Genomic DNA, 18,854 nt, shown 5'->3' on the forward strand with positions numbered 1-18,854 from the left:
ATAAGAGTGGTCCAGGCTCATCTCCAAATAAGTAAATTATGGAGTTGAGACTTGACTCCAAGTCTGTTGTCTCACTACATCATGTTGCCTGTACACAAAGGTAATTATGTAGATGCACACAAATTTCTCCCAGCCCCATTTAAATGTAAAACATCATACAGAAGAGATGGTCTAGTTATTGCGAACTTCACCTTCTCCTCCATCTCTAGGTACTTAATTCCCTAAGAGAAGGCCATGTGACAGTGTATGCATGTTTATAGGAATCCAGTGCCCTGGCAATATACTATCTCTTTTTATTTGTATAGTCTTCTTGCTTGACCCTTCCACAGAGAAAGAGGTCTATAAAGGCTTGAGACCCCAATTCCAAGTCTTTCCAATTCAGTATACACTTTTTTTTAAGTAACTTGATCATATCAATATATATATACTTTTAAAATTTTTATTTATTTATTTATTTTTGGCTGCATTGGGTCTTCGTTGCTGTGCGCGGGCTTTCTCTAGTTGCGGCGAGCAGGGGCTACTCTTCCTCGCAGTGCGCGGGCTTCTCTTGTTGTGGAGCACGGGCTCTAGGTGCGCGGGCTTCAGTAGTTGTGGCACGTGAGCTCAGTAGTTGTGGCTCGCGGGCTCTAGAGCACAGGCTCAGTAGTTGTGGTGCATGGGCTTATTTTCTCCGTGGCATGTGGGATCTTCCCGGACCAGGGCTCGAACCCCGTGTCCCCTGCAATGGTAGGCGGATTCTTAACCACTGAGCCACCAGGGAAGCCTCAATATACACTTTTAAATGGACATTTGATCCATGTACTCTTTTTCTTGTAACTGTGAATAAGAAAGCAGGTAAAAATGTAAGCATGTAAAAATGACTACAGATAGGCAAAGTAAAGTAGATATTGACTTATTAGAAAATCAACATCAAATCGTTCACTCGGGTTTTCTAAAATGACTCAAGACACATCAGAAAATTGGGGAGAAAGATTTCAGAACAATAGTAGATTATATGCTACTCAAAAGCAGGAAGAATATTTTTCCTAGAATTTGCCAATGCTTAGTCTAGTGCACAGCATGTAGTAGGTATGCAGATGTTTACTGAATGAATTACTGGGGGCCATTAAGTCCAACGACTATCCATGGGTACACCTGGATGTCCCACAACTGTGTAGTGGAGAAAGCCCTAGGCAAAGAAATCTTGTTTGTGGCCTTAGCTCCCCCACCCCTTCTTGGCATATTGATCTTGGGTAAAACACCTCGGTATTTCACTGTCCTCAACTTCCTCATCTGTTAAATGAGAGACTGGACTAATAGATGGTCTGGTAGTTTCATGCCATTTCTCACATTCTAAGACTAAGTGTATTTCTTGTTATCCGCTCTGATTTTTCAATGGTAAACCTTGAGTAACTAAGTTAATACTGCTTTTGTATGCTAGAGAGAGTAGGCAAAAAAAGTATCATGGGGTCTTTCTCTCCCTCAGTATCTCCTATGAAGATGAGTTTTAGAAAGGTCATTAGCTGATAAATGGTTTTTGCAGTACTTTGCAATGCTACATGGTAATATATCTCTGGGTTAGTTCTCAGATATGTCAAATTAAAAAAAACAAAAACTTAACTTGTAATAAAGTATTTTTGTTCTCTTTTCTGGTAAGCAGGCCTTTCACTCCTTAAACATGACCTTAAATATGCCTCATTTTCTCTATTCCCATTCATCAACTAGAGTAACCTTGTGAAATATATGGCAAAAGCTTTTTAAAATTCTTTTAAAGGACATACATTCACATGTGCCAATAAATTAACACCAGCTAGAATGAGAATGAAATTGTTTCTAAAGTGGGGGTCCTCTTTGAAGAGGGTGGTTCATTAAATTCCTAGAGATTAGGAGTTATGTATAACATAGTCTTACAGCACCTAGTATTTAAGTCAGCACTGAATAAATGATGTTGGAGCGGCAAACTTTTTTAAAATTGAAGTATAGTTGATTTACAGTGTTGTGTAGTTTTGGCAAACTTTTGAAATAAGTTATAGGTTATCGTGTGAAAGTTCAATTAATCATCAGATACCAGTACATACAAACATCACTTCTCTATCACAGTTTACTGTCGTTATTTTGTTAAGGTATCACTGTCCAGCACTAATGGAAAGAAAATTTATATGGGTTTTTGTTGTTAATGCTGTTGTTGTTATCTACCCTGCTCTACTCTTGATTGGGCTGGGATTGACTTGGCCCATGCCCAAGGATATTCTTTTATTCCTTTTCCATTTGTTAAGGGTGCTTAGAAACTTTGTTTTTCTCAAATTTTCTTTCAGCTCTGTTCTGTTTACTGGATTCTCTAAAACTAAAAGCTCAACACTTCTTTCAATTATAGCATGCCCCAAATTATCTTTATATTGCTTATCACAGGTAACGTTTGTAACAGAAATGAAACTGAAGAGGCAGAGAGAAATTGCAAATAAAAGTTCGGGTCTCCTGCTTAACTGTATGCAGTACACTGGCTTTGTTCTTTGTTATTCATACCATCTATCTATATCTACATACAGAATATTTCCTTTAAATACTTCTGCAAAGTTAGTGCTGAGTAATAATACACACGTGCATTTATACCAGCACACGCTTATCCAATATACAAATCCAGTTTTAGTGGGTAAAGAAGACAAGAATGGGACCACCTACATCTACAAAATAACTGGGGGCGTATTTGGATCTAGAGACCCCCATCACCTGCTCTGAGGAAGCACCTTATAAGGGGTGTGCGTGTGTGTGTGTGTGTGTGTGTGTGTGTGCCCTTCCCAAGGCATCTGGAAGATAATGCGAGAGGGATTATTTTGCATTGCAAAAACGGTTAAAAAAAAAAAAAATGCTGTGCAGGTAGTTAATAGCCAGGAGTGTGCTCCTGCTGAGGGATGCAAAGGAGGAGAAAGGCGGCAGCACCTGCAGCCTACTGGGGGCTGACCTGATTCCCTAGAATCTTCAGCTCCCTTCCTCTTTCCTCCGACGTCCTTCCTTCTCCTTTTCTCCACTCCCCACCTCCCCCCACCCCCCTTTTCCCTTCCCCAGATAAGCAGCTCCGGGAAACAAAGAGCGCGGGCTCTTCAGGCATCAACGCTTAAGCCCTGCACCAGGCAAGCGGCATCTCATTCCGGGGACCAGAGCTTTCCCGGCTCCACATCTCCTCCCCAACGTCCCCCGCCTCCCGCGCTCGCTCGCTCGCTCCCTCCCGCTCGCTGCCTCCCCCACCTTCGCGGCGCTGGGAGGAAGGCGGCCGGGGCTCAAGATGGCTTTAGCCGGGCTCTGCGCCCTGCTCGCCTGCTGCTGGGGGCCGGCGGCGGTGCTGGCCACGGCCGCGGGCGACGTGGATCCTTCCAAGGAGCTGGAGTGCAAGCTCAAGAGCATCACGGTGTCGGCGCTGCCTTTCCTGCGCGAGAACGACCTGAGTATCATGCACAGCCCCTCGGCCTCCGAGCCCAAGCTCCTCTTCTCGGTACGCAACGACTTCCCGGGAGAAATGGTCGTGGTGGACGACCTGGAGAACACGGAGCTGCCCTACTTCGTGCTGGGTGAGTCCCGGGGGAGGTCGAGGCGCTGGCCCGGCGCCCTCACCCCCCCACTCGGGCTCGCTCTCCACACCCACTCGCCGGCGACCTCCCCTCCCCCACTCCTACCTCCCTGGATCCGCCCCATTCCCAGACCATTCTCCATACCTACTTGCAGACTGGCGCCTCGGTGCACCTGACCTCTCCCCAGATCCGACCCGAAAGCTGGGCCTTCCACCTCCCCTCAGCCGCCCTGCCCCAAAGGAACAGGTTGCAGGAGTCTCTCTGAAACCTTTCCCAGCCTTGACCTCCCAGCTTTCATTCAGAAGCACGTTGACAGGGCACTTCTTGGCAGCTCCCAGCTCACCTCCCAGAAGCCCTTTTCCCACTCCCAGACCACATGCTCAGTTCTTTGCTTCACACCCCCTGGGCCCCCATCCCCACCCACAGCATCCCCTGGGGGAGTTAGAAATAGGTCTCCAGTGCCCATCTAGCCAGGTATGTGCAGGCCAGATTGCACTGGCTGAATCTCCAGTATTCACTCACTGAGAGCTCTTTTTCTGTCACCAGGTTGCTGATACTCTCTGACCTTCTTTCAGAACAGAAGTTTCCTACACCCCTGGTGTCCATCCTGGCAAGTCCTACCTCCATGCTTACATGTAACAGACATCTCCTTACAGACACCTCCACATCTCCAATTCCTTGGATGAACAAATCATCCAACTGTAGTCTGTTAACACTGGCATCTTTGTTCTCCAGCTCCCTTAGATAGAAAGGCATTCCTGCACAAAGAATAGCCTCCCTGGCCAAGAAGCTCTTCCTTCCTTTGTTTATTTATTTACATCTCTCTCTTGGTATCCCTATTTTAATTTCCTTAGGCCACAAAACTCCTTCAGATACTGGAACTTCTACATCACTTCTAATCCACCCCTCTTTTTTCTTTTCCATTTTTTTCACTTCCAAGCTGCAAAGAGACTGTAGTCCTGCTCCAGCATCTTGCAAAGTACCACAGGTTCATGTGACTTTGTTGACCAAAATTTCCTTCACTTCTCCATGTGCAGATCCATCTCACCCTGCTGTGCACGCCCACCGTGCGATCCATTTCTTTAGTGCTGCTATAAATCATTCTTATTTTGCCCAGGAGAGAATTAAAATATAACCACAAGTAAGTTTCTAGATCCAAGAAAAAAAAGTGAAAATGTCCAGGAAGCTGTTTCATCTATTGACTGCCCGACCAACTAAAGTTCACTTTGTAGGGACATGGCTTCCTGATGGCCGTATGTAGGTTAAAACCCCAAATGGAATGCTATTTCACATCCTCTTCATGCTCTTTCCTTATGAGACATAAAACATTAAGAAGTGGATGAGTAAACCCCCACTCTCCAGCCCCTACGGAAAAACAATTTCAAAAATTGCCTGGTCCTTTGAAAAGTTGGTTCACAGTTCCTGGAGTATAGCTCAGTAGACCCCATTAAGCCCAACCTACAGCCTTGATGGCATTATTTAGTTTTGCATTAAAAATGTACTAATAACACAATAAAAACTGGGGACTGGCTGGGAATGCTGACATTGTGGATACGCTGTTGATTAAAATGTGTAATTGCTGGGTTATTCGGTGGATGTAAATTTTGTGTTGAAGTCATGCTGATGTGCAAGTACAATCTGTTCGTGGTCATGTGTAAGAATGAGTATAGGGAATTATATGTTTCTAAAGAGCCTATTTTGGGCTCTACATGCAGTGTTTACTGCACATGAAGAGGGACATGTGTGGTGCATGAAAAAAAGAAGATTGGACTAACAGGTATTCAAAATTCCAGTTCCTTTTTTGCAGAATCCCAAAGCAGGGCCTAAAGCCATGATGTGGCTACTAGGATCCAATGTGCACAGCAAAAGCCCAAATGTTAAAGAATGGCTTTTCTGCACCTCTGTGCAAAGCTGCCCACTGCAGCACCCTGCTGGAGTTGCTATGGTAACCTCCTGCAACTTGGCATTTACACACAGGAGCAGACACACTCTCTCATTTCAGGGCCAGATGCATTTGCTCAATGCATTGATTGTCCCCTGCCCTCCCAGTTAACGGGGTATGTTCAGAACCAGAGATGTGCTGGTACCTTCCCTTTTGGCCCAGTATTCCCAGGGGGAGTAGGAGTGAATCTCAGCTTGGGTAGTGGGGCAAAGCTGGGCAGAAAGGGAAAGAAGTCCAAGTTCATGGAAGTCAAGGGTGGTTGCTTTTGAAGTTAACTTTTGTTGTCCTGGATCCTGTCACTCGTGGCCAACAGTAAGGTCTGTAGTGACTTTGATTTAGAGGTTTCCCTATTCCTACCTCTAGAACCTGGTTTGCTTAATCCACCCCGTAGAGGAATTTGAATCAATCAGTCCTGGGAATTTACTGGGCATTTACCTGCTTGACACTCTTAGGCGCTTTTAGGATACAGAAGTTAAAAAACAATAAAAGGCTTCTGCCCTCAGAGCTGTGAGTAATAACACCTGATTGTGTGGCAAGGTTGTCAAGGACTGTAGGAATGTGGAGGAAGGAGATACTTGCATGACAAGAGCAGATTCCGTGGAAGATATGGGCTTGACTAGGGGCCTTGACCAAAATCAGATCCTTTTGTCTCCAGGATCAAGTCCTATACCTCAGTGAGGCAAACAAGTGTCTTCTCCTTCTGACTATAGCCTTCTCCAGCCTCTTATCTCTACAAGCCTGCCATGGCTTTCAGGACTCTTTCAAGACTTTGCACATGGTCTTCCCTCTGCCTAGAATGGTCTTCCCTGCTCCTCCACCTGGCAGCCATTCATTCTTCCTTCTATACCCTGCACACATAGGCATCTCTCTATGAAGCCTTCCCTACCCCCACCAAAGTAGTTTGAGTTCATTCATCCCTCTTCGGTGCTCTTTGCATGGATTAAAAAAAATAAACACACACATACAAATGAACAAAGTCAAAGATAGGTTAGATTTGGCTTGGCCTAGGAAGGGTGAAGCCATTTGAGGTCATGGAAAGGATAAGCCAAGGATGGTGGTAGGAATGAATGTGGGACTAGCATGCATATGGCACAGTACAGAGATTAGCCTGGTGGTCTGAGAGTACAGAGGACTCTGCCTGGCTCTGTAGGGTGGGACATGGCTCACCACTTAAAAGCCAAGCAGGGGACAGCTGACTTGACAGAGAAAGCACTGAAGCCTGACTTGCAGAGGCTATCTCAGCCTTCAAAATTGTCGTCAATTCTGCTTGTAGGATAACTCTGAGGGGCAGTGGAGGGGGTGGCATTATCTCCTGTTCTCTGAAGTAGGATTTGCAAATTCTGGTGAAAGGGCCATATGTAACTTTCAGATGTGTTTTGTTTGGCTACACATAGTTTTGAATTTCAATGTTCTTAGTCAAGTCATGCCATCTCTAGATTGCCATACTTCCTATGAATATTGATTGTACTATGGCTGAACCTCTTCTTTATGGTTCTTATTTGGTACCTCTTAGCCAGGTAATCTAAACCCCTGTGGGTTTTTTTTTTAAGTTATTCTCATACAATTTTTAAATTAATTTTTATTTATTTATTTTTATTTTTGGCTGTGTTGGGTCTTCGTTTCTGTGCGAGGGCTTTCTCTAGTTGAGGCAAGCGAGGGCCACTCTTCATCGCGGTGCGCGGGCCTCTCACTATCGAGGCCTCTCGTTGCGGAGCACAGGCTCCAGACGCGCAGGCTCAGTAGTTTGTGGCTCACGGGCCCAGTCGCTCCGCGGCATGTGGGATCTTCCCAGACCAGGGCTCGAACCCATGTCCCCTGCATTGGCAGGCAGATTCTCAACCACTGCACCACCAGGGAAGCCCTAAACCCCTGTTTTCAGAAGTGTTGTAAAACTTTCTATAATATGGGAAAATAACTGCAATTCCTAACTCAAAATATTTAGATACATAGGCCTTATTACCCTCTCAGGAGAATATAAAATTTTGCTGAACTAGCCAATTAAAATTTCATACCTTAACTAAAATTTTGTGTCTCATCTTTGAAAACAGTAGACTTTCCTGCTTTGGTGGCATATTTGATTTTGAGACAACTGGTTACCCTGAAGTATGGCTTCTGCACTGAACTGTGGTTTTCTGTGCTGTGAACAGAACATATTTATCAGTCTCATTATTTTTTGAAGGAGATGCTCCTCTGTTTCAGACCCAACTATTGAGCTTGTGTAAAACTTAGTGAAGAAAGCTATTTCTACTGTGCCTTGGAGTTTAGCTTTAGCTGTCATTGATTGAAGAAGGTACACCTGAAGATAAATCAGTCAGCCTGCAGAGATATAGTGAGTTCCCCCATGCAAGGTGCTATTTAAGGTGTCTGGAGCAGGCCAGTGTGGTGGTTAAAAGAACAGGCTTTGAAGACAGATCTGGTGTCAACTCCAGACTTTCCACTTATTCCGACAGTGGAGAAAAGTAAGGATGGAGAGGTTAAGTAACTTACTGAGGGTTACATAGCTGACGATTGATGGATCTGTAACTTGAACTCAGGTCAATATGACATTTAAGTCTTTCTCTTATTTGCTATTTCATAGGCTTAAAAGTTTTCAAAATCTGTTCTTTTTCATGGTTGAATAAAAGGAGCCCTGGCAATGGTTAGAATAGGGAAAACACACTCAGTTTGTATAAAGGAGTCCTTTTTGGTTTCTATGTAAATACCTTTTGAACATCCTTGTCCATCAAGTGATTTCTCACTTAAGCCTTAATACAGAAGAGGGTGAACTTCACAAGAAATATTTACCTAAGTAGGTATACTTACCTAAGCAGAATTGGGGAATTCTTATTTCATTCATAGTTTCCAGGTCTGGGTAGCCATGTTTTATGGCGTGTTATGGCACCCACAGCAATGATGAACAAAGTAGGGTATATGGGGATTAAGATAACATGTTCAGTGCTCTTCTGAGAAGGACCCCACAGAAATGCAAACTGGGAAGCCCAGACAGCAGGTTCTGCTGTGAAATGGAGCCATCCAGAAGGCACTGTGGTTTCAGCTTCTTGACAAAGTCCACTGAAGTTTGTATCAGGGGATCTTATGCATAGAATTCACTGTCAGAGCCCAGTGGCACTGCTTAAATAGCAGTTACTGAGCTTTTTGATTGGCTTCAAATATAACATTAGACATAGTTTGCTACTTACCATTGAGCTTTGCCTAATAGGAAGCATCCTAGTTTTTTTCCCCACATATCCCTCCATCTCCCCATTCAAGAAGAAACTTTAAAATTTGTTTCTTTTCCTTCCTTTTGCTCTTTGCTACAGTGAGCTGCCTAGGTTAACAGCAAACAAATTCATATAGAGTGGCAGCCCCATCCAAGACATGGGAGGGTGATTAGTAGCAACCTTAGGGTAGGGTCTTCAGCACTTATATAACTCATACTAGCAGAATGCACTAATTTATAGTATTGAGAGGGTTGTTATTTACTATTTCTCTACAGACCTATAGATTTTACATCAAAGGAATTTTAAATGCAAGAGTGATGAATTTTACATTTCAAATGCTCTTCTAGATATACTGAGATGGTTTGAATTCAAGTTTTTGAAGGAAAAGTAAAATACAAGCTTAATTTCTTTATATATCTTTGGAGGCAAGATTGAGGTCTTGTTTTACAGTATATATATATATATATATATATATACACACATATATATGTGTATATATATGTATTTTTTTCTTTCTTTGTTTCTTTTTAAGGAATGTAATTAAACCTAAATTCTAGTAGTTTCTCAGATTAAGGCCAGTTTACGAACAGAACGTGGCACCTTTTCAGCAGAGATATGCCAAGACTTTCTTTCTTCACTTTTATACCAAGTTCAAATACATGCAAACAGATGTATTTTGCTCAAAAAAGGTCTATTTTGAGCAAGTTAATCTCCCAGGATAAGTTTAGGCCTATGGTGATTTTTAGCATACCACAATTTGGCATCTGTCACCATTTTTTATTATAAATATGAAATAGTTAATATTTTATTTCTTAATCATATACACTTTAAATACTGAGAGAAAAAAACAAAGTGCCTCTATTGATCTCCTAGTTTCCAAGGAGCAAAATTTGGAAAACTTAACTTGTTGCTGATGGCAATCTAAACTGACATGATGACTTCTGTAAAACAATTTGATATTATATAGTAAAGTTGAAAATATACATGCTTTATCACCAAGCAATTCCACTTCTAAGTATTTATTATATAGGAATTCTTACATCTATACACAAGAATATTTGTAGCAGCATTGTTGGTAGTAGCAAAACCTGGAAGCAACCCAACACATTGATAGGAGGCTAGAAGTATACAGGTGTTACAGTTACCCAATGGAGTATTATCCAGCCATGAAAATAAATGAGTTGCAGCTACATATACCAACATGGGTAAACCTCACAAATATATCATAAGTGAAAATAAGCAACTAACTTAAAAATACAAATGATACAATTTCATTTATATAAAATTCAAAATAACAACATGTTGTTTAAGTATACTTACCGATGTACAATTTGTATGAAAAACAAGGAAACAGAAAAACACAAAGGATGGGTGTTACCTCCTGTGAAAATGTAAGATGATGTGAAGGAGGAGGGAAAAAAGAGGGCTTCAAACATTCTGGCAGTTCTTGATTTTTGTTTTTCTTCCTTTTTTGAAAAAGTAAACTTAATTTTTATAACAGTTTTAGATTTAGAGAAAAATTGTGAAGATAGCACAGAGAGTTCCCATATACCCTGCACCTAGTTTCTCCTGTTAACATCTTATATTAGTATGATACATTTATTATACATAAAGAACAAATATTGACACGTTACTATTAACTGACATCTATACTTTATTCAGATGTCCTTAGTTTTTACCTAGTATCCTCTTTCTGTCCCAAGATCCCACCGGGATCCTATATTACATTTAGTCATCACATCTCCTTAGGCACCTCTTGACTGTGAGAGTTTCTCAGACTTGTTTTTGATGACCTTGACAGTTTTGAGGGGTACTTGTCAGGTATTTTGTAGAATGTCCCTCAATTTGGATTCTTTTTTTCTTCTCTCTTTTTTTAAAAAAATATCTTTATTGGAGTATAATTGCTTTACAATGTTGTGTTAGTTTCTGCTGTATAACAAAGTGAATCAGCTATACATAAACACATATCCTCATATGTCCTCCCTCTTGCGTCCCCCTCCCACCCTCCCATTCCTACCCCTCTAGGTGGTTGCAAAGCACTGAGCTGATCTCCTTGTGCTATGCAGCTGCTTCCCACTAGCTATCTATTTTACATTTGCTAGTGTATATATGTCAATGCTACTCTCTCACTTTGTCCCAGCTTACCCTTACCCCACCCCATATCCTCAAGTCCATTCTCTATGTCTGCGTCTTTTTTCCTGGCCTGCCCCTAGGTTCTTCAGAACCATTTTTTAGATTCCATATATATGTGTTAGCATATGGTACTTGTTTTTCTCTTTGTGACTTACTTCACTCTGTATGACAGACTCTAGGTCCATCCACCTCACTACAAATAACTCAATTTCGTTTCTTTTTATGGCTGAGTAGTATTCCATTTGTATATATGTGCCACATCTTCTTTACCCATTCATCTGTTGATGGACACTTAGGTTGCTTCCATGTCCTGGCTATTGTAAATAGAGCTGCAATGAACATTGTGGTACATGACTGTTTTTGAATCATGGTTTTCTCAGGGTATATGCCCAGTAGTGGGATTGCTGCATCATATGGTAATTCTATTTTTAGTTTTTTAAGGAACCTCCATACTGTTTTCCATAGTGGCTGTATCAATTTACATTCCCACCAACAGTGCCAGAGGGTCCCCTTTTCTCCACACCCTCTCCAGCAATTACTGTTTGTAGGTTTATTGATGATGGCCATTCTGACCAGTGTGAGGTGATACCTCATTGTAGTTTTGATTTGCATTTCTCTAATGATTAGTGATGTTGAGCATCCTTTCATGTGTTTGTTGGCAATCTGTGTATCTTCTTTGGAGAAATGTCTATTTAGATCTTCTGACCATTTTTGGATTGGGTTGTTTGTTTTATTGATATTGAGCTGCATGAGCTGCTTGTATATTTTGGAGATTAATCCTTTGTTAGTTGCTTCATTTGCAAATATTTTCTCCCATTCTGAGGGGTGTCTTTTTGTCTTGTTTATGGTTTCCTTCGCTGTGCAAAAGACTTTTAGTTTCATTAGGTTGCATTTGTTTATTTTTGTTTTTATTTCCATTTCTCTAGGAGGTGGGTCAAAAAGGATCTTGCTGTGATGTATGTCATAGAGTGTTGTGCCTATGTTTTCCTCTAAGAGTTTTATAGTGTCTGGCCTTACATTTAGGTCTTTAATCCATTTTGAGTTTATTTTTGTGTATGGTGTTAGGGAGTGTTCTAATGTCATTCTTTTACATGTAGCTGTCCAGTTGTCCCAGCACCACTTATTGAAGAGGCTGTCTTTTCTCCGTTGTATACTCTTGCCTCCTTATCAAAGATAAGGTGACCATATGTGCGTGGGTTTCTCTCTGGGCTTTCTATCCTGTTCCATTTATCTATATTTCTGTTTTTGTGCCAGTACCATACTGTCTTGATTACTGTAGCTTTGTAGTATAGTCTGAAGTCAGGGAGCCTGATTCCTCCAGCTCCGTTTTTCTTTCTCAAGATTGCTTTGGCTATTTGGGGTCTTCTGTGTTTCTATACAAATTGTGAAATTTTTTGTTCTAGTTCTGTGAAAAATGCCATTGGTATTTTGATAGGGATTGCATTGAATCTGTCGATTGCTTTGGGTAGTATAGTCATTATCACAATGTTGATTTTTCCAATCCAAGAACATGGTATATCTCTCCATCTGTTTGTATCATCTTTAATTTCTTTCATCAGTGTCTTATAGTTGTCTGCATACTGGTCATTTGTCTCCTTAGGTAAATTTATTCCTAGGTATTTTATTCTTTTTGTTGCAATGGTAAATGGGAGTGTTTCCTTAATTTCTCTTTCAGATTTTTCATCATTAGTGTATAGGAATGCAAGAGATTTCTGTGCATTAATTTTGTATCCTGCTACTTTACCAGATTCATTGATTAGCTCTAGTAATTTTCTGGTAGCATCTTTAGGATTCCCTATGTATAGTGTCATGTCATCTGCAAACAGTGACAGCTTTCCTTCTTCTTTTCCGATTTGGATTCCTTTTATTTCTTTTTCTTTTCTGATTGCTGTGGCTAAAACTTCCAAAACTCTGTTGAATAATAGTGGTGAGAGTGGGCAGCCTTGTCTTGTTCCTGATCTTAGTGGAAATGGTTTCAGTTTTTCACCATTGAGAATGATGTTGGCTGTGGGTTTCTCATATGTGGCCTTTATTATGTTGAGGTAGTTTCCCTCTTTGCCTACTTTCTGGAGAGTTTTTATCATAAATGGGTGTTGAATTTTGTCACAAGCTTTTTCTACATCTACTGAGATTATCATATGGTTTTTCTCCTTCAATTTGTTAACATGGTGTATCACATTGATTGATTTGTATATATTGAAGAATCCTTACACTCCTAGGATAAACCCCACTTGCTGATGGTGTATGATCCTTTTAATGTGCTGTTGGATTCTGTTTGCTAGTATTTTGGTGAGGATTTTTGCATCTATGTTCATCAGTGATATTGCCGTGTAGTTTTCTTTTTTTGTGACATCTTCATCTGGTTTTGGTATCAGGTTGATGGTGGCCTTGTAGAATGAGTTTGGGAGTGTTTCTCCCTCTGCTATATTTTGGAAGAGTTTGAGAAGGATAGGTGTTAGCTCTTCTCTAAATGATGGAGTTCACCTGTGAAGCCATCTGGTCCTGGGCTTTTGTTGTTGGAAGATTTTTAATCACAGTTTCAATTTCAGTGCTTGTGATTGGTCTGTTTATATTTTCTATTTCTTCGTGGTTCAGTCTCGGATGGTTGTGCTTTTCTAAGCATTTGTCCATTGCTTCCAGGTTGTCCATTTTATTGGCATATAGTTGCTTGTAGTAATCTCTCATGATCCTTTGTATTTCTGCAGTGTCAGTTGTTCTCCTTTTTCATTTCTAATTCTGTTGATTTGAATATTCTCCCTTTTTTTCTTGATGAGTCTGGCTATTGGTTTATCAATTTTGTTTATCTTCTCAAAGGACCAGCTTTTAGTTTTATTGACCTTTGCTATTGTTTTCTTCATTTCTTTTTCACTGACCTCTGATCTGATATTTATGCTTTCCTTCTGCTAACTTTGGGGTTTTTTTTGTTCTTCTTTCTCTAATTGCTTTAGGTGTAAGCTTAGGTTGTTTATGTGATATTTTCCTTGTTTCGTGAGGTAGGATTGTTTTGCTCTAAATTTCCCTCTTAGAACTGCTTTTGCTGCATCCCATAGGTTTTTGGCCAACGTGTTTCATTGCCATTTGTTTCTAGGTATTTTTTAATTTCCTCTTTGATTTCTTCAGTGACCTCTTGGTTATTTAGTAGCGTATTGTTTAGCCTCCTTTTGTTCGTATTTTTTACAGTTTTCTTCCTGTACTTAATATCTCGTCTCATAGCGTTGTGGTCAGAAAAGACACTTGATAAGATTTCAATTTTCTTAAATTTACGAAGCCTTGATTTGTGACCCAAGATATGATATATCTTGGAGAATGTTGCATGAGCAATGAGAAGAAAGTGTATTCTGTTGTTTTTGGATGGAATGTCCTATAAATGTCAATTAAGTCCATCTTGTCTAGTGTGTCATTTAAAGCTTGTGTTTCCTAATTTATTTTAATTTTGGTTGATCTGGCCATTGGTGAAAGTGGGGTGTTAAAGTCCCCTAATATTATTGTGTTAGTGTCAATTTCCCCTTTTATGGCTGTTAGCATTTGCCTTTCGTATTGAGGTGCTCCTCTGTTGGGTGCGTGAGTATTTACAATTGTTATATCTTCTTTTTGGATTGATCCCTTGATCATTATGAAGTGTCCTTTGTCTCTTGTAATAGTCTTTATTTTAAAGTCTATTTTGTCTAATATGAGAATTGCTACTCCAGCTCTCTTTTGATTTTCATTTGCATGGAATATCTTTTTTCCATCCCCTCACTTTCAGTCTGTATGTGTCCCTAGGTCTGAAGTGGGTCTCTTGTAGACATCATATATACAGGTCTTCTTTTTGTGTCCATTCAGCCAGTGTATGACTTTTGGTTGGAGCATTTAATCCATTTACATTTAAGGTAATTATCAATATTTATGTTCCTGTTAACCATTTTCTTAATTGTTTTGGGTTTGTTATTGTAGGTCTTTTCCTTCTCTTGTGTTTCCTGCATAGAGAAGTTCCTTTAGCATTTGTTGTAAAGCTGGTTTGGTGGTGCTGAATTCTCTTAGTTTTTAGTTGTCTGTAAGGGTTTTAATTTCTCTGTCAAATTTGAATGAGATCCTTGCTGGGGAGAGTCATCTTGGTTGTAGGTTTTTCTCTTTCATCACTTTTAATATGTTCTGCCACTCCCTCCTGACTTGCAGTTTCTGCTGAAAGATCAGCTGTTAACCTTATTGGGATCCCCTTGTATATTATCTGTTGCTTTTCCCTTGCTGCTTTTAGTATTTTTTCTTTGTATTTAATTTTTGATAGTTTGATTAACATGTGTCTTGGTGTGTTTCTCCTTGGATTTATCCTGTATGGGACTGTCTGCACTTCCTGGACTTGATTGACTATTTCCTTTCCCATATTAAAGAAGTTTTCAACTATAATCTCTTCAAATATTTTCAGACCCTTTCTTTTTCTCTTCTTCTTCTGGGACCCTTATAATTCGAATGTTGGTACGTTTAATGTTATCCCAGAGGTCTCTGAGACTGTTCTCAATTCTTTTTTCTTTATTCTGCTCTGTGGTAATTATTTCCACTATTTTATCTTCCAGGTCACTTATCCATTCTTCTTCCTCAGTTATTATGCTATTGATTCCTTCTAGAGAATTTTTAATTTCATTTACTGTGTTGTTCATCATTGTTTGTTTGCACTTTACTTCTTCTAGGTCCTTGTTAAACGTTTCTTGTATTTTCTCCATTCTAGTTCCATGATTTTGGAGCATCTTTACTATCATTCCTCTGAATTTTTTTTCAGGTAGACTACCTATTTCCTCTTCCTTTGTTTGGTCTGGTGGGTTTTTACCATGCTCCTTCATCTGCTGCATATTTCTCTGTCTTCTCATTTTGCTTATCTTACTGTGTTTGGGGTCTCCTTTTCACAGACTGCAGATTTGTATTTCCCGTTGTTTTTGGTGTCTGCCCCCAGTGGGTAAGGTTGGTTCAGTGGGTTTTGTATGTTTCCTGGTCGCGTGGACTGGTGCCTGTGTTCTGATGGATGAGGCTGGATCTTGTCTTTCTGGTGGTCAGGACTGTGTCTGATGGTGTGTTTTGGGGTGTCTGTGAACTTAGTATGATTTTAGGCTGCATCTCTTCTAATGGGTGGGGTTGTGTTCCTATCTTGCTAGGTGTTTTGCGTGAGGCATGCAGCACTGGAGCTTTTTGGCCATTGGGTGGAGGTGGGTCTTAGTGTTGAGACGGAGATTTCTGGGAGAGCTCTTGCCGATTGATATTACATGGGGCTGGGAGGTCTTTGGTGGTCCAATGTCCTGAACTTGGCTCTCCCACCTTAGATGCTTAGGCCTGACATCAGGCCGGAGCACCAAGACCCTGTCAGCCATACATCTCAGAAGAAAAGGGTGAAAATAAGAAAGAAAGAAAATTAAAATTAAAATTAAGAAAATAATAAATAAAAAAAATTTTTAATTAGTAACATAAAAAAATAATAATACTTAAAAAAAAAGAGCAACCAAACCAATAAACAAATCCACCAATGATAAGAAACCCTAAAAACTAAACTAAGATAAACATAAAAATCCGAAACAAATCAGTCGCAGATGGCAAACCCCAAGTCTACAGTTGCTTCCAAAGTCCACCGCCTCAATTTTGGGACGATATGTTGTCTATTCAGGTATTCCAAAACGCAGTGTACATCAAGTTGATTGTGGGGATTTAATCTGCTGTTCCTGAGGCTGCTGGGAGAAATTTCCCTTTCTCTTCTTTGTTCACACAGCTCCTGGGGTTCAGCTTTGGGTTTGGCCCCACCTCTGTGTGTAGGTCACCCTCAGGCATCTTTTCCCCACTCTGACAAGAGGGGGTTCAAGCAGTGGCTGTTTAGGGGGCTCGTGTTCCCTCAGGCCGTGGGGAGGGAGGGGTACTGTAGTCATAACTGGAATGCGGGGTGAGCCTGCAGCGGCAGAGGCTGGCGTGACGTTGCAACAGCCTGAGACATGCCGTGTGTTCTCCCAGGGAAGTTGTCCCTGGATCATGGGCCCCTGGCAGTGGCAGGCTGCACAGGCTCCTGGAGGGGGGCGGGGGTGTTTGGATAGTGACCTGTGCTTGCACACAGGATTCTTGGTGGCTGCAGCAGCGTTAGAGTTTCATGCCCATCTCTGGGGTCCGTGCTGATAGCTGTGGCTCATGCCCGTCTCTGGAGCTTGTTTAGGTGGTGCTCTGCTTTCTGTGGGCAGACGGGGAAGGAATCCCCTCTCCTCATGCACCCCAAAACAATGGTCTGTTGCCTCTTCGGCAGGTCCAGACTTTTTCCCGGACTCCCTCCCGGCTAGCTGTGGCACACTAGCCCCCTTCAGGCTGTCACACAGTGAACCCCAGTCCTGTCCCTGGGATCTGACCTCTGAAGCCCGAGCCTCATCTCCCAGCCCCCACCTGCACCAGTGGGTGAGCAGACAAGCGTCTCAGGCTGTTGAGTGCTGGTCGGCACCGATACTCTGTGCGGGAATCTCTCCGCTTTGTCCTCTGCACCCCTGTTGTTGCGCTCTCCTCCGTGGCTCCGAAGCTTCCCCCTCACCCTCCCCCCACATCTCCACCAGTGAAGGGGCTTCCTAGTGAGTGGAAACTTTTCCTCCTTCACAGCTCCCTCCCAGAGGTGCAAGTCCCATCCCTATTCTTTTGTTTCTGTTTTTTCTTTTTTCTTTTTGCCCTACCCAGGTACATGGGGATTTTCTTGCCTTTTGGGAAGTCTGAGGTCTTCTGCCAGTGTTCAGTAGGTGTTCTGTAGGAGTTGTTCCACTTGTAGATGTATCTTTGATGTATTTGTGGAGAGGAAATTGATCTCTACGTCTTACTCCTCCGCCATCTTGAAGGTCCCCCTTCCACTCATTTTCTTAGATACTTAGTTACTTAGGTCAGCATCTTTACCCCCTCACCCCTCAGTGAAGTTGCTTCATGTATTTAAGATACAGTTAGTGTTTTGTCACTTTCTGCATTCCATCCTGGAATCACCCAACCTCCTAAATGTTTTCTTTTCTCTTAATTTGTAAACTTCAGTGTTGGCTCTTTGTGCTCTAAAGTTCTATGGGTTTTTAACAAATATACACTGTCATATATCCACAATTATGTTATCATACAAAATAGTTTTACTGCCCTACAAAATTCTTCACTCTTCACCTATTCAACCCTTTCTTCATTACTCCAAACTGTGGCAACCGCTGAGCTTTTACTCTCACTATTGTTTTGCCTCTTCCAGAATGTCATGTAGTTGGAATTACACAGTATGTGGCCTTTTCAGACTTGCCCCTTTCACTTAGCATTATGCATTTACGATTCATTCATATTTTTTTTATGGCTTGTTAGCTCATTTGTTTTAGTGCTGAATAATATTATATGGTGTGGATGTACCACAGTTTGTTTATCCATTCACCTATTGAAAGACATATTGGTTGCTTCCAGTTTTTAACAATTAAGAATAATAGTGCTATAAATATTAGCATATGTCTTTTTTGTGTGCTGGCGTTTTTGTTTTGTTTTGTTTTTGTAATCTCAGTGGAGAGGTTTGAGTTAATCATACACCTGAATCCAAAATATATTTTATCATAGGTCTGTGAAAGCCCTCCTCCTTCCAGTGGCTCACTTGTTTGTTTGTTTCTCTTTATCCTCACCTCCAATTTCCAGGTGCCCTTCCTCACAGGCCAACATTCTAATTTTTTCAATGTGTATCTTTTTTTAAACATGTTCTTGTGAAATGTGAACAGTTTTTTGTGTGCTCATGTTATTTTTACTTTAACTAAATGGTGATGTGATTTAATGACATTCTGATTCTTACTGTTTTCAGCCAGCACTCTATTTTAAAATCCACTCATGTTACTATGTGTGAATATAGCCCAACACTGTACTGTCCAATTAAATTTCTGCAGTAATGATAATGTTCTATATTTGCCTTATTCAATATGGTAGTCCCTAGCCACATGTGGCTCTTTCGCACTTGAAATTTAGCTAGTGCTGCTAAGGAAACAAATTTTTTCTTTAAAAAAAACTAAGTAATTAACGTTTAAATAACCTCGTGTGGCTAGTGGCTATGATGTT

General features: G+C 41.0%; 1 protein-coding gene across 1 annotated transcript in view; it reads left to right on the plus strand.

Annotated features, from left to right (window-relative positions):
* Window positions 1-3,242: 3,242 nt before the first annotated feature.
* ASTN1 (astrotactin 1) overlaps window positions 3,243-18,854 on the plus strand; it is a 318,570-nt gene continuing 302,958 nt past the window's right edge. Inside the window, exon 1 of the mRNA XM_061183080.1 lies at window positions 3,243-3,542. Within this exon, the coding sequence (XP_061039063.1) occupies window positions 3,260-3,542 (283 nt within the window). The 5' untranslated portion in view covers window positions 3,243-3,259. The remainder of the gene's footprint in view (window positions 3,543-18,854) is intronic.

The sequence above is a fragment of the Eubalaena glacialis genome, chromosome 3 (genome assembly GCF_028564815.1).
Source record: "Eubalaena glacialis isolate mEubGla1 chromosome 3, mEubGla1.1.hap2.+ XY, whole genome shotgun sequence".
Taxonomy (NCBI): domain Eukaryota; kingdom Metazoa; phylum Chordata; class Mammalia; order Artiodactyla; family Balaenidae; genus Eubalaena; species Eubalaena glacialis.